Genomic DNA, 15,821 nt, shown 5'->3' with positions numbered 1-15,821 from the left:
GGACATTCCTTTCTTTAATTAAGGTGGCTGGACTGTCTATCAAATTGATTGTACCTTTGTATCAATAGTCCATTGACTTGGCCGGAATGGTTATCAAACTGATTGTTCTTTTGTATCGGTGGCCTTATAACTTCTGACAATTCTGACATTGGGCAGTGAACTTGTAGAACCGCCGGGGAAATGAGAAAGGGTCTCTCCCTGATGTCGGGTCCGAGTTCACTTGCTGGCTGAGCTGGAGGAAATAAACGGGTGGAAAGATAAGTAACGATCTTTTTGTGCTGTCGTTATTCGATCCAGCAAAGTTACGTTTACACTAGGCATCCTCCTTCCTCTTCCCCCTACCCCCTCCCCCCGGCCACCTTTTTATTCTGGCATTTTCCCCCTTCCTTCGCAGTTCTGAATAAGGGTCTCGGCCCGAAATGTCGACTGTTTATTCATTTCCATGGATGCTGCCTGACCTGCTGAGTTCCTCCAGCGTTTTCTGTGTGTTGCTCTGCAGACTTCCTCGTGTTTAAGAAGTTGAGAAGTTCACCCAATGAGGTGGATTGACCGAATAATTTGGTTAAATTAGTTACTGCCTGTTTTGTCGCTGGTGTTACTGCCATGACCTCGGGGAATTGAGTATAGGAGCAAAGAGGTCCTTCTGCAGCTGTACAGGGCCCTGGTGAGACCACACCTGGAGTACTGTGTGCAGTTTTGATCTCCAAGTTTGAGGAAGAACATTCTTGCTATTGAGGGAGTGCAGCGTAGGTCCACAAGGTTAATTCCCGGGATGGCGGGACTGTCTTATGTCGAAAGATTGGAGCGACTGGGCTTGTATACTCTGGAATTTAGAAGGCTGAGAGGGGATCTTATTGAAGCATATAAGATTATTAAGGGATTGGACACGCTGCAGGCAGGAAGCATGTTCCCGCTGATGGGTGAGTCCAGAACCAGAGGCCACAGTTTAAGAATAAGGGGTAGGCCATTTGGAACGAAGTTGAGGAAAAACTTTTTCACCCAGAGAGTGGTGGATATATGGAATGCTCTGCCCCAGAAGGCTGTGGAGGCCAAGTCTCTGGATGCTTTCAAGAAAGAGATGGATAGAGCTCTTAAAGATAACGGAACCAAAGGTTATGGGGATAAGGCAGGAACCGGATACTGATTGTGGATGATCAGCCATGATCACAGTGAATGGTGGTGTTGGCTCGAAGGGCCGAATGGCCTACTCCTGCACCTATTGTTTATTGTCTGTTGACCTGCTTGGCATGGGAGACTGGACCTCAGCCGCTGTAGCTGTCCGGGTCACTGAGGCAGGCAGGCCTCCAAAGCCCCACGACAAGGTTGCAGTCCTCCTGGAGGTTACTGGGAGTTTGCCAGACGTGTTCCTTGCATTATGGCCATGGCAACGTTTCTCGGAATCCCTGAGTTCCTCCGGCCGATTGTGTGTTGCTCCTGGTTCCGGTGTCTGCCGTCCCTTGGGCTTCCTTGACGTGAGGGTCCGGTCATTGCCGCGTGGCTGTTTCTGGGAGTTTACCGACCTACTCTCCGTTCAGGGCAGCGATGAGGGTCCTTCATCCTGCCAGCTTCCCCTCGGTTTTCACTACTGGCAGTCGAGCAAGTCCCGGGCGCAGACTCCAGAGTACCATCGCACTCGGATGTAGAAGGATTCCTCGTTGCTCTTTCCCCAACAATTGTGTTTGACCATCACGGTTCTTGGCCCTGAGCTGAAACCTCTGAACCTGGAGGGCCGGCGGACCACTCTCAGTCTGACCTGTACCCTCTGACCCTGTTTGGCACTGGGTGACCCGGCCGAGGGCCAAAGCACAAAGCCCCGACTCCAGCCAGCGTAGCTCTCCGGGGTCACTGAGGCAGGCGGACCTCTGAACCCGGTGACGAGGCTATGCTCTTCCTGGAGAGTTTGGTCAAATAGTGTCAGTTTCGTGTTTGAGCAGCTTGGAAGTGGACGGCGGTGAACTGGCTCAGAGTTTGGACAAATATTTAAACAGCGCCTGCACAAACAGAAAATGTGGTAATATGCAGTTCTGTTGGTGGAAATCGCTCGGTGTATAAGTACTAGAAGAATTCTGTCACATCAGACAAGTTCAGCATTCTGGTCGATAGTGGGTAATCTTTAACATACCTGACTATCTGCTTTTGTAAGTCATTTGATCATAATCTTGACTAGAGATCCCACGTAATTTTAGATAGGGTTGTTTCATATTGATTGGTCAAAACTCAAAGTCAATTTTATGATCAAGGTACATAGATGTCACCATATACAACCCTGACAGATTCATTTCCTTGTGGGCATACTCAGCAAATCTATAGACTAGTAACTATAACACAAACAATGCACGACCGCCAGACCTGGGCATTTTACCCGTATGCAGGAAACAACAAACTGTGCGAATGCAAAAAGAAGAAACAATTGTAAATAAATAAATAAACAAACAAGCAAGCAGTAAATACCGAGAACGTGTGATGAAGAGACTTTGAAAGTGGGTCCATAAGTTGTGGGAAGATTTCAATGATGGGGTGAGTGAAGTTATCCCTTTTGGTTCAAGAGCCTGATGGGGTAATAACTGTTCCTGAATCTGGTGGTGTGGGTCCTGAGGCTCCTGTACTACCTTCCTGATGGTTGAGGGGGAATAACTGTTCCTGAGCCTGGTGGTGTGGGTCCTGAGGCTCCTGTACCTCCTTCCTGATGGTTGAGGGGTAATAACTGTTCCTGAGCCTGGTGGTGTGGGTACTGAGGCTCCTGTACCTCCTTCCTGATGGTTGAGGGGTAATAACTGTCCCTGAACCTGGTGGTGTGGGTCCTGAGGCTCCTGTAACTCCTTCCTGATGGTTGAGGGGTAATAACTGTTCCTGAACCTGGTGGTGTGGGTCCTGAGGCTCCTGTACCTGCTTCCTGATTGTTGAGGGGTAATAACTGTTCCTGAACCTGGTGGTGTGGCATCTGAGGCTCCTGTACCTCCTTCCTGATGGTTGAGGGGTAATAACTGTTCCTGAACCTGGTGGTGTGGGACCTGAGGCTCCTGTATCTCCTTCCTGATGGTTGAGGGGGTAATAACTGTTCCTGAACCTGGTGGTGTGGGTCCTGAGGCTCCTGTACCTCCCTCCTGATGGTTGAGGGGTAATAACTGTTCCTGAGCCTGGTGGTGTGGGACCTGAGGCTCCTGTACCTCCTTCCTGATGGTTGAGGGGTAATAACTGTTCCTCAACCTGGTGGTGTGGCATCTGAGGCTCCTGTACCTCCTTCCTGATGGAGGCGGTGAGAAGAGAGTGTGTCCTGGGTGGTCGTGATGATGGATGCTGCTTTCCTGCGACTGTGTTTCATGTAGATGTGCTCGATGGTAGGGAGGGCTTTACCTGTGATGGACTTGGCCGTATCCACTACTTTTAATACGATTTTCCGTTCAAGGCCATTGGTGTTTTCAGACCAGGCTGTGATGCAGACAGTCAATATACTCTCCACCACACTTCTATAGAAGTTTGTCAAAGTTTTAGATGTCTTGACAAAACTCTGTAAGCTCCTAAGGAAGCAGAGTGCCAGTTTGAACGCATGCCACACAGAGATAAGCAGATTACTTTTGTTTTAACATCATCAGTTCTACATCTGGTACCGCAGTGGCATCTGCCCTGGATTTCAGGGCGAGAGGTTCCCGGCTTCGAATCCGGCCGGCTCCTTGCAGGCTTTCCATCCGTGCTGCGTTGAGTGTCAGGCCGGCAACTCGGACTCAGTTCTATAATCAGGCTGTCGATCCTGAAGAACTGCCAGCAGGTTAACAGTAAAGCTGCAATGTTTTAGAAAAACAAAATCTGGCTTCACAATTTGGCAACTCAGTACATTCCTACCTGTGTGCGTTTATATTTCCCCAGGTACTGCAGTACTGCAATACCGATAAATATAAGATTTAGGATCAATAATGCAACAATTGTTATCTGTCTTTCTGTCTATCTATGTCTCTGTCTCTCTCTCTTTCCCCCCCCCCCGTGTGTCTCCCCCTCGCTCTCCAAGGTAAGAAGTAGGTGCAATCTGCCCCCCTTTGCAAGCTTCAGTCCTCGTTCCATTCCCTCTCACGCGTCTCAGACCATGAGACATTGGAGCAGAATCAGGCCATTCGGCCCGTCGTGACTGCCCTGCCATTTCATCATGGCTGATCCATTTCCCCCTGCATCCCCTGTTCTCCTCACAACCTTTCACGCCCTGACTAGTCAAGAACCTATCAACCTCCGCCTTAATTGCACCCAGAAACCTGGCTTCTACAGGCACCTGTCTGCCCTCTGGCTAAAGAAAGCCCTCCTCATCTCTGTTCTAACAGGACACCCCTCTATTCTGAGGCTCTGCTCTCCAGTTTTAGTCTGCTCGGCAAAGGGAAACATTCTCTCCACATCCACTCTGTGTCCTCTGGTCCTAGACTCCCTCACTATAGGAAACATCCTCTCCACATCCACTCTATCTGTGCCCTCTGGTCCTAGACTCCCCCACTATAGGGAACATCCTCTCCACATCCACTCTATCTGTGTCCTCTGGTCCTAGACTCCCCCACTATAGGAAACATCCTCCCCACATCCACTCTATCTGTGCCCTCTGGTCCTAGACTCCCCCACTATAGGGAACATCCTCTCCACATCCACTCTATCTGTGTCCTCTGGTCCTAGACTCCCCCACTATAGGAAACATCCTCTCCACATCCACTCTATCTGTGCCCTCTGGTCCTAGACTCCCCCACTATAGGGAACATCCTCTCCACATCCACTCTATCTGTGCCCTCTGGTCCTAGACTCCCCCACTATAGGGAACATCCTCTCCACATCCACTCTATCTGTGTCCTCTGGTCCTAGAGTCCCCCACTATAGGAAACATCCTCTCCACGTCCACTCTATCTGTGCCCTCTGGTCCTAGACTCTCTCCACATCCACTCTAGGCCTTACAACATTCAATAGACTTCAATGAGATCTCCTGCCCCCCCCCACCCCCAAGATTCTTCTAGACTCCAACGAGCACAGGCCAGAGCCTTCAATCTCTGAGTCTTCCTCAGCCTGTCGTGCTCTTGCATTCACCCGCTCGCCATTTTGCTCTTTACACCCTGACCCTCCTGCCTCGATCCTGCCCTCTGTTCAAGACCAACCCACACGCATCCACCCTGTCTCTGACCCTGCCATCTCCCCTCTACACTTGCACGCTCACTTCCTGGCCTCTGTCTGTTGTCTTTTGTCACCCTCATTTTAAGGCCGAGGCTTTAGTTTTTTTTTAATGACTTTTTTTTCATAAACTTCTTGTGCCTTTGACTGGAAAATCCTACAGAAGGTGGTGGATTCAGCCCAGTCCATCACGGGCGAAGCCCTCCCAACTATCGAGCACATCTGCATGAAATGCTGTTGCAGGAAAGCAGCTTCTTTCATCAGAGATTCCCATTCCCACCCCCAACTCCTCACCATCCAGGCCATGCTGTCTTCTCGCTGCGGCCATCAGGAAGGAGGTACAGGAGCCTCAGGACCCACACCACCAGGTTCAGGAACAGTTATTACCCCTCAACCATCAGGAAGGAGGTACAGGAGCCTCAGGTCCCACACCACCAGGTTCAGGAACAGTTATTACCCCATAACCATCAGGAAGGAGGTACAGGAGCCTCAGGACCCACACCACCAGGTTCAGGGACAGTTATTACCCCTCAACCATCAGGAAGGAGGTACAGGAGCCTCAGGACCCACACCACCAGGTTCAGGAACAGTTATTACCCCATAACCATCAGGAAGGAGGTACAGGAGCCTCAGGTCCCACACCACCAGGTTCAGGAACAGTTATTACCCCATAACCATCAGGAAGGAGGTACAGGAGCCTCAGGTCCCACACCACCAGGTTCAGGAACAGTTATTACCCCCTCAACCATCAGGAAGGAGGTACAGGAGCCTCAGGTCCCACACCACCAGGTTCAGAAACAGTTATTACCCCCTCAACCATCAGGAAGAAGGTACAGGAGCCTCAGGACCCACACCACCAGGTTCAGGAACAGTTATTACCCCTCAACCATCAGGAAGAAGGTACAGGAGCCTCAGGACCCACACCACCAGGTTCAGGAACAGTTATTACCCCTCAACCATCAGGAAGAAGGTACAGGAGCCTCAGGACCCACACCACCAGGTTCAGGAACAGTTATTACCCCCTCAACCATCATGAGGGAGGTACAGGAGCCTCAGGACCCACACCACCAGGTTCAGGAACAGTTATTACCCCTCAACCATCAGGAAGGAGGTACAGGAGCCTCACGACCCACACCACCAGGTTCAGGAACAGTTATTACCCCCTCAACCATCAGGCTCTCGAACAAAGAGATAACTTCAGTCATCTATTGAGATTTTCCCAGAACCAATGATCTCACTTATCTCATGTTCTTGTTATTTATTGCTTTTTATTTATGTTTGCATTTACACAGTTTGTTGTCTTCTGCACTCTGGTTGATCTTTCACTGATCCTGTTTACAGTTACTATTCTATAGATTTGCCGAGTATGCCCGCAGGAAAGTGAATCTCAGGGTTGTCCTGTCAATAGGTGGCTAAGAAAGAAATAAAAATCAAAAATGCTTAAAATACGAACAAGGTGATAAATGCAGAAAATTCCCAGAGAAACCAGACACAGTCCAACTAATTCTGGGATCCTGCAGCAGTTGAACTCAATCTGATAAAAGGGCCTGTAATGTGCTGTAGGTTTTCTATGTTTCTTTATACTTTATACTTTATTGTCGCCAAACAATTGATACTAGAACGTACAATCATCACAGCGATATTTGATTCTGCGCTTCCCGCTCCTTGGATTACAAATCGATAGTAAATATTAAAAATTTAAATTATAAATCATAAATAAAAAATAGAAAAATGGAAATTAAAGCACTGCAAAAAAACCGAGAGGCAGGTCTGGATATTTGGAGGGTACGACCCAGATCCGGGTCAGGATCCGTTCAGCAATCTTATCACAGGTGGAAAGAAGATGTTCCCAAATCTGGCTGTACAAGTCTTCAAGCTCCTGAGCCTTCTCCCGGAGGGAAGAAGGACGAAAAGTGTGTTGGCTGGGTGGGTCGTGTCCTCGATTATCCTGGCAGCACTGCTCCGACAGCGTGCGGTGTAAATGTACAGTGTAAATTTCTAATATACAATATACAACCTGAAATTCGTACTCTCCATGAACATCCTCGAAACAGAATGGCAGGAGGGGATCCCAAAGAATGAATGGTAGAAAAAAGACATGAACCCCCCCCCCCCCAAAAGCCCTCTGCCCCCCTATGCACAAGTAGCATCAACCCTCCCCCTCCTAACCACATTGGTGACAGGTGTACTTTGATAATAAATGTTTCTTCGGTCTTTTTTTGTGAACTCTTTTCTTCGTCTTTGCAGCATCCTGGCATCTTTCATCGTTGGACTTTTCAACCTGTATGAGGATCTCTTCTTCACCTACCTGGAGATTAACCCACTTGGTAAGCGAGGATTATTTGGTTTCGAAAATGCTTTCATTCTGCAGGCTGACAAAGCTGTGTGGATAGACGTGACCGTGCCTGGTTGATCGCGATTGCCTTTCAACTTCAGGTTTTCCTAATGTAGCAGAACTCAGCCAGGACTCCCTGTTGCATCACGCCTGAAGCCTTGTGAAGTTGAAAGAACGCTGGCCGAATTAGCGTTTCAGAGTTTTGATGAAAACTCGCAGATAGAACAGGTGGCATTGGAGAGGGTCCGGAAGATGTCAACAGGAGGGGGCATTTACAAGAGTTATCTTCTTTAGCCGAGTCTCCTCACCTCTGTCCTATACAGAATCTTTTTGTGTCTAGCCAGCCACAGCTGCCAAGGGCAGCACCCTGCAACAGAAGCTTAGATCACTAAGCAATGAGAAGGGATTAGAAAGCTGACCTACAATTCTGTAACGGGCTCATGGGAAAATGAGCAATATTAATACACAAAGGATAATTCGAGACAGCGAAGAACGTGCCATTTGGCTTACGTGAGACTACTCTGAACTGTGTTTTTAGTTTAAGATCGTTTTCCCTCCCACCTACATTGTCGTGACAACGGGTTGGTAGCTGAGGTTATAGTCAAGCAATCCGGCCCGTCAATCCTGCTCCAACACTTCATTTCCCGCTCAACCCCGCCCCGCTGCTTCCTCCCTGCGGTGAACTTTGACACCCTGACTAATCTATTAACCGCCGCTTTAAATACACCCACCAGCTTGGCCTCCACAGCCTTCTGCCACGACGAATTCCACAGATTCACCGCCTTCCGGGCCAAAGAAATTCCTTCTCCTTCTCCTCTCTGTTCAAACTGGTTGTCCTCGAGTCTGACTGGACTAACCCCACAAGAGGGAACATCCTCCGCACATCCACTCTGTCCAGGCCTTTCAACTTTCAATAGGTTTCAATGAGACCCCCATCCCCATTCTTCTAAACTCCAGCAATTATAAGCCCAGAGCCATCAAACAAACGGTCCCCCACCTCCCCCTCGTACCCCATCCGTTATTTACTTATATACATACATTCTTTCTCTCACTCTCCTTTTTCTCCCTCTGTCCCTCTCACTCCCATCCTCTGGGCCCCCCCCTTGTCTTTCTTCCCGGACCTCCTGTCCCATGATCCTCTCATATCCCTTTTGCCAATCACCTGTCCAGCTCTTGGCTCCATCCCTCCCCCTCCTGTCTTCTCCTATCATTTCGGATCTCCCCCTCCCCCTCCCACTTTCAAATCTCTTACTAGCTCTTCCCTCAGTTAGTCCTAACGAAGGGTCGGCCCGAAACGTCGACTGTACCTCTTCCTAGAGATGCTGCCTGGCCTGCTGCGTTCACCAGCAACTGTTATGTGTGTTGCTTGAAATTCCAGTATCTGCAGATTTCCTTGTGTTTGCCTCCTCATATGTTAATCCTTTAGCCGAGTCTGTGGAATTCATTGCCTCAGATGACTGTGGAGGCCCAAGTCTTTGGGTATACTTAAAGCAGACGTTAATAGGCTCTTGATTAGTCAGGGTGTCAGGTCAGAGGTCAGAAGGCCTACGATAGGATGGGCGTGGTTGCTTTTGAAATTCTGAGACTTGTCTGTGTGGGTTGTGGTTTATGTTGGTCTCCTTCAGGCTCCAGTGTTTTCCTTCTTGTTGTCAATTAGTGGGTTGGGGGGGTGGTACTGGGGGGTGTTTGGGCTTTGCGAATTTTTGTTTCTTTCCCTTTTCTGTGCAGTGGGGTGGGGGAAGAGACGGGGTCTGATGTCTTTTCTTTCAACGGCAGTCATGGTTTCTCTGTATTTCTTGGCTATCTGGAGAAGATGAATCTCAGAGTTGTATTCTGTGTACTTACCTTGATTTTTTTTTAAAAAAGAAAAGAACCTTTCAATGGCCTAATTCTGCACCTACGCCTTGTATCATAACTAACAATTACCACTTGTGGTTGGCATCCATCTGTCTGGAAGGACGTTGGGCGATGATCATCATCACAAGCCTGGGTGGAAGGTCTGGAGATCCTGAGATGTGGAGACCCAGCTGGTCAAGATCCCCCTCTCGGCGTCACCAGTGTAGTCCAAAGGAAAGCTTGTGAAGCGATACGCTTGGCTGCAGCAGTAGGATGTTCAGTGCTGAACAGCCTCCTTAGGGGCGGCACTCCGAATTTGCTGTCTATGGTTTACTCCCGTAGCCTTTGTCACAGGGCCGTGGGGCTAATTACCCATAGCTGGGGATCTGGTTCGCGAGCACCAAGGCGTGTCCACATACGGGGCCTGTGTGCTACATGTACAGGGGCCAGACCTCCTCCCCATCCTCTGTAGTTCACCCTGAGTCCGAAAGGAGTTCAGTTTCCGCATGTTGCCAGTGAGGAGGCACAACACGAGGTTTGTTGTTGGAGAGGCTGTGTACTGACAGGGAGAGACCTACACATTCAGCTCTCCTTTTCGCGAGACTGCTAGCCAGCGGTGGGAGCTGAAAGCGAGAGTGACGGGCACTACCCACTACACTAGACGTGTCACAACAACCATCCTGACACCAATTACCTCTTACTGGTTAGGTTAAAAACAGCCGTGCCAGTCGTACGGCTTGGTTGAAAGAAAGCATGCAACTGATGCAAGCCCGTGTAAAGATTAAAGTTTCTAATGTACAACCACTAAATTTCCCAGACATTCCCCAACTGTCAAAGAATTGAAAGGTTATGACCAAGGGAACAGAAGAACACTCTGGCTGTCATCTCTCTTGAACCTGACGTAACCTACATATCTCCGAGGTGGGGCCATCCACTTCTGTGATGGTTGCTCTGCTGAAAGTGAAAAGCAGTACAATGTAAACAGCATTTTTAAAAAAAAATCTGCCACCCCTCTCCAGCCTACCAAATCACTTCCCATCTTCCTCCCAAAGTCGGGCCGATTCCAGACCAGTTCCAGCCGGGTCAGGCCCTCTGCTGGGCTCGGGTTACCTCGAGACACGGTCAGCCCTTTTTACAAGCGTGCAGCTCCCGGCCAGTAATCCTGTTAGCAGGTGATGGGGCGGGAGAGGGTGAGCAGGGAGGGTCCTAGAGTCCCCCGTTATAGGAAACATCCTCTCCACATCCACTCTATCTGTGCCGTCTGGTCCTAGACTCCCCCACTATAGCAAACATCCTCTCCACATCCACTCTATCTGTGTCCTCTGGTCCTAGACTCCCCCACTATAGCAAACATCCTCTCCACATCCACTCTATCTGTGTCCTCTGGTCCTAGACTCCCCCCACTATAGGAAACAACATCTCCACATCCACTCTGTCTGTGTCCTCTGGTCCTAGACTCCCTCACTATAGGAAACATCTGCTCCGCATCCACTCTATCTGTGCCCTCTGGTCCTAGATTCCCCCCACCATAGGAAACATCCTCTCCACATCCACTCTATCTGTGTCCTCTGGTCCTAGACTCCCCCACTATAGGAAACATCCTCTCCACATCCACTCTATCTGTGTCCTCTGGTCCTAGACTCCCCCACTATAGGAAACATCCTCTCCACATCCACTCAATGTGTGTCCTCTGGTCCTAGACTCCCCCACTATAGGAAACATCCTCTCCACATCCACTCTATCTGTGTCCTCTGGTCCTAGGCTCCCCCACTACAGGAAACATCCTCTCCACATCCACTCTATCTGTGTCCTCTGGTCCTAGACTCCCCCACTATAGGAAACATCCTCTCCACATCCACTCTATCCATGTCCTCTGGTCCTAGACTCCTCCACTATAGGAAACATCCTCTCCACATCCACTCTATCTGTGTCCTCTGGTCCTAGACTCCCCCACTATAGGAAACATCCTCTCCACATCCACTCTATCTGTGTCCTCTGGTCCTAGACTCCCCCACTATAGGAAACATCCTCTCCACATCCACTCTATCTAGGCCAAACTTTGTTATGCCACGGGACCTCTGCCATTAACCGAGGGGGCTGAGGGTCCCAGATTGGGACCCCTGATCTTGGGCTTTCAATATTTGGCAGCTTTCAGTGAGACTTCCCCCGCCAATTCTTCTGAAATCCGGCGAGTACAAACCCAGAACTGTAAAACACTCCTCTCACGTTCACCCTTTCATTCCCGGAATCATTTCGTGTGAGCCCTCTCTGGACTCTCGGCACTGCCAGTGCACCGCCTCTTGGATAGGCGGCCCAAAACCCCTCACAGTGCTCCCGAGAGCGTTCTGACCAATGCCTTTTCTAAAGCCTCCGCATCACATTCCTTTTCATATCCTTCACTGCGCGTCGCAAAGGAAGCGCAGCAGCACGAAATGGCTTGTCTCTTTGCCCAGGATCGTGCACAGTGTAGGACACTGAAAAGGAACGAGCAGGCTTCTGCGGGACGCAGATTTTCTACGTTATTGTAAAGATTGAAACTTGGCACTGCTTTGGGCATGCTCTTGACTTTGTGGAACTCTTTAATCCCCGCTGCAGTTGTCACGGACTGTGCGGTGTTCGTTCTGGACATGGCCGCAAAGATAGACGCCACAGCCGATTACATCTGCAAGGGCAAGTGGGGAGACGTGGATTTTCCGCCGCCGTTCGGGAGAGAAGCCTATCCTGAGGCAAGTACCTGTCGTTTCTTTGCTTCGTGTCCTGGGTGGGAGACTGGGGTGGATTGCTGTAAGTCCTGCGGTTCACGAGGTATGCAAGTCCGAAGTCAAATTTTCATTATTGAAGAGAGGTAGCGTCTCTGTCAGAGGAGGTGTAGGGTGTTCCTTCCCTCCGCCAAGCCCGCAGGGGTCCACCCTCGGGCAGGGTGTAGCCCCAGCTTAGCTGCATCCCCCCCCCCCCCCCACTGTCAGGGCCACATAAAGCCACGAGAGCAGGTAGTGGACGGCAGAATGAGCAGCCGGTGCAGATCAGAAGTCCCGCTGATGTGATCCCTGACGCCAGGCAGACAATCTCTGGAGCAGTATTCCGAATTAAAAAGCACAGGGAGGTATTGATCAGGTGGTGCTGACGGCGACATATTGTGGGAGGAAGGAAGACTGAATTTGAAAAGGATCGATAATATCAGCTAGTGTGAGGTCATGAAGTTTATAAAAATAAAAAATACTTTATTGATCCCTAGTGGGAAATCTAATTACAGTAAAAGGCATCCGTTAGTCTTGCGAGACCATGGATGGAAAGTCTTCACTCTCCAGGGCGCAGGCCTGGGCAAGTTTGTATGGAAGACCAGCAGTTGCCCATGCTGCAAGTCTCCCCTCTCCACGACACCAATGTCGTCCAAGGGAAGGGCATTAGGACCCATACAGCTTGGCACCAGTGTCGTCGCAGAGCAATGTGTGATTAAGTGCCTTGCTCAAGGACACAACACGCTACCTCGGCTGGGGCTCGAACTCAGGACGTTCAGATCGCTAGTCCAATGCCTTAACCACTTGGCCACGGGCCCACCGGTTACAGTAGCAACATTTAAAAACACACTTAGCGGTCTGCAGACCTAACTAATAATATACACAATAATAATTTACTAATGTACAAAGTTTGTACAACAATAATGTATGAAATAATAAAGCAGAGACTATTGTACTGTGACGTGTGCTGTCCTGTCCCACGGAGATGAACTGTTGTATATGCCTACTGTACTTGGTGGGAGAGATTTTCTGTAACGATCCTTGCGACAGCAGAGCTGCCCGAGTCTCTCCGGCAGGCTGCTCCTATTTGAGTTGTCTGCAGTTTGTTGGGAATGGGAATAGCAGGAGGGGAATCTCGGGGTCAAAATGGGGTGGGAGAGAACGTCAGGGGAACAATGTGAATTCAAGAATGGAGAAGAGAAATCTCAGTGGGGGGGGATTATTTTGCTGTGTTAGGGGGATGGAAGGTGGAGTGGGCAAAGATGAAAAATTGGTTCAGTCTTAATGATACAAGTCTTTCCTGTATAATGAACCAAGTTAATGAACTGGATCGGGAGCCGTTTGGCCATCAGCAACAACGCCTCTGGCACCTCACTGGTCATTTCGTTCCAGTTACAAATAACCATTAACTCCAGCTTGTAGCTCCTTGTCCATTAACCAATCCAAGGACAGTGAGGGAGGCAAATGAGGAGAGGGCGTAGCACTGTTGATCAGAGATAGTGTCACGGCTGCAGAAAAGGAGGAAGACGTGGAGGGGCTATCTACGGATCCTCTGTGGGTGGAACAGGATTGGGTCAATAACTTTACTGGGTGTTTTTTATAGACCACCCAATAGTAACAGGGACATCGAAGAGCAGGTAGGCAGACAGATTCTGGAAAAGCGTAATAATAACAGGGTTGTCGTGGTGGGAGATTCTAATTCTGTTTAATAATTCTTTGTGAGGCACCTTGTTGACCCCCTACCTTTCCTCGGTGGCCACCTTACTAGACGCACACCCATTCGTCAGTGCAAATATAGAATCAGCCAATCACGTGGTGGCAACTCCATATGTAAAAGCATGCGGACATGGTCAAGAGGTTCAGAAGGACAAAGAAACTTGATTTAAGTGATTCCTGACCGTGGAGTGATTGTTGGCGTTGCGGACCCCAGTTTGTTAAACCCTGCTCTAAGTGAATAAAGTAAAACCACAAACTTTCCTCCTCCCATCCAACTTAATTTAGAGACATTTGTAAAATAGATTGATAGATACTTTATTGATCGCAAAGGAAATTAGTGTCACAGTAACTTTACAAGTGCACACATATACAAATATTAGAAGAGAAGTAAGAAAGAATTAAAAAAAAAGTTACCCCAAACAATCTGACAGGAGGGGGAGGGGTCATCACTTCCCCAGGTATAGGTTGACTCATTATAGAGCCTAATGGCTGTGGGTAAGAATGACCTCATATATCGCTCTTTGGAGCAGCACAGTCTCCGGTGTGTCCAGTTTGACTCCTATAACAGAACCAGCCTTTCTAAATCAGTCTGTTGAGCCTGTTGGCATCACCTGATTTGATGCCATTGCCCCGGGACACTGCCGCATTGAAGATTGTACTGGTGACAACAGACTGGTAGAACGTGTGAGGGAGAAGCCTGCGTACTCCAAAGGACCTCAATCTCCTCAGGAAGTTGAGGCGACTCTGGCCCTCCTTGTACACAGCCTCCACTCAAGTCTGTCGTCCAGGTGCCTCCCCAGATGTAGATCCTCGCCACATCCACGTCCTCACCATCAACCGTAACAGGGAGCAGTGCAGGCTCAGTCTTCCTGAAGTCCACCAGCATCTCCTTGGTCGTACTGATGGTGAGCTGCAGATGATTCAGCCTGCACTGTCCTCAGGAAGCAGAGGGGACCCCTGGCCCTTCTTGTACACAGCCTCCGTGTCGGGTGCTCCACTCAAGTCTGTCAGTGTTCCGGTTTCGGAGGTAGAAGAAACTGTTATTGCTGCAGCTCGTTCAGGATGGCTTCACTGAAAGCTTTGGGTGTAATCGGGCAGCTTGGGTTCTGGAAGGGCCTGTTACAGTGCTGTATCTCTCAATAAATTAAATATCCCCCTACCTCTAATTCTGCTGCTGTCGCAGTGCGTTGTGAGCAGAGGTAATCAGGGAGTGAAGCACCTTCTCAAAACTCAGCAGAGCTAGAAGCTTTCTTCAGGGCTCTAAACTTCGTGTAGCTGCATAGAGTTGAGTAAAAGACATGTTGGATTCAGTACAGAATCGCCACGCTCCTGAATACACCACTGTTATTGTCACGGTTAGCGTTAAGCAAAGTATTACGCACATGCAACATCCTATAGCTGTGCTGTGGACTAGAGCGGACCGTGTTTGACGATAGCACTAAGTTTGACAATAGACAATAGGTGCAGGAGTAGGCCATTCGGCCCTTTGAGCCAGCACCGCCATTCACTGTGATCATGGCTGATCATCCACAATCAGTATCCAGTTCCTGCCTTATCCCCATAACCTTTGATTCCGCTATCTTTAAGAGCTCTATCCATCTCTTTCTTGAAAGCATCCAGAGACTTGGCCTCCATGGCCTTCTGGGGCAGAGCATTCCATATATCCACCACTCTCTGGGTGGAAAAAGTTTTTCCTCAACTCCGTTCTAAATGGCCTACCCCTAATTCTTAAACTGTGGCCTCTGGTTCTGGACTCACCCATCGGTGGGAACATGCTTCCTGCCTGCAGCGTGTCCAATCCCTTAATAACCTTATATGTTTCAATAAGATCCCCTCTCAGCCTTCTAAATTCCAGAGTATACAAGCCCAGTTGCTCCAATCTTTCGAGATATGATAGTCCCGCCATCTGCAGAAGGACCTCTTTGCTCTTATACTCAATTCCCCTTGTTCACTGCCTGCTGTACTTGCATGCTTGCTTTCAGTGACTGATGTACAAGAACACCTAGATCTCGTACTTCCCCTTTTCCTAACTTGATTCCATTCAGATAGTAATCTGCCTTCCTATT

The 15,821-nt window shown here is 49.2% G+C and overlaps 1 protein-coding gene across 1 annotated transcript in view; it reads left to right on the top strand.

Moving 5' to 3' along the window:
- Positions 1-15,821, top strand: part of LOC140191849 (ATP-citrate synthase-like) — a 255,506-nt gene that overhangs the window by 61,451 nt on the left and 178,234 nt on the right. The window contains exons 6-7 of the mRNA XM_072249640.1: positions 7,378-7,457; positions 11,897-12,027. Of these exons, the coding sequence (XP_072105741.1) occupies positions 7,378-7,457; positions 11,897-12,027 (211 nt within the window). The remainder of the gene's footprint in view (positions 1-7,377; positions 7,458-11,896; positions 12,028-15,821) is intronic.

Source organism: Mobula birostris, chromosome X (assembly GCF_030028105.1).
Source record: "Mobula birostris isolate sMobBir1 chromosome X, sMobBir1.hap1, whole genome shotgun sequence".
Lineage (NCBI taxonomy): Eukaryota > Metazoa > Chordata > Chondrichthyes > Myliobatiformes > Myliobatidae > Mobula > Mobula birostris.
The sequence above is the reverse complement of the archived record's forward strand: the minus strand, read 5'-3'. Positions and strand labels throughout refer to the sequence as shown.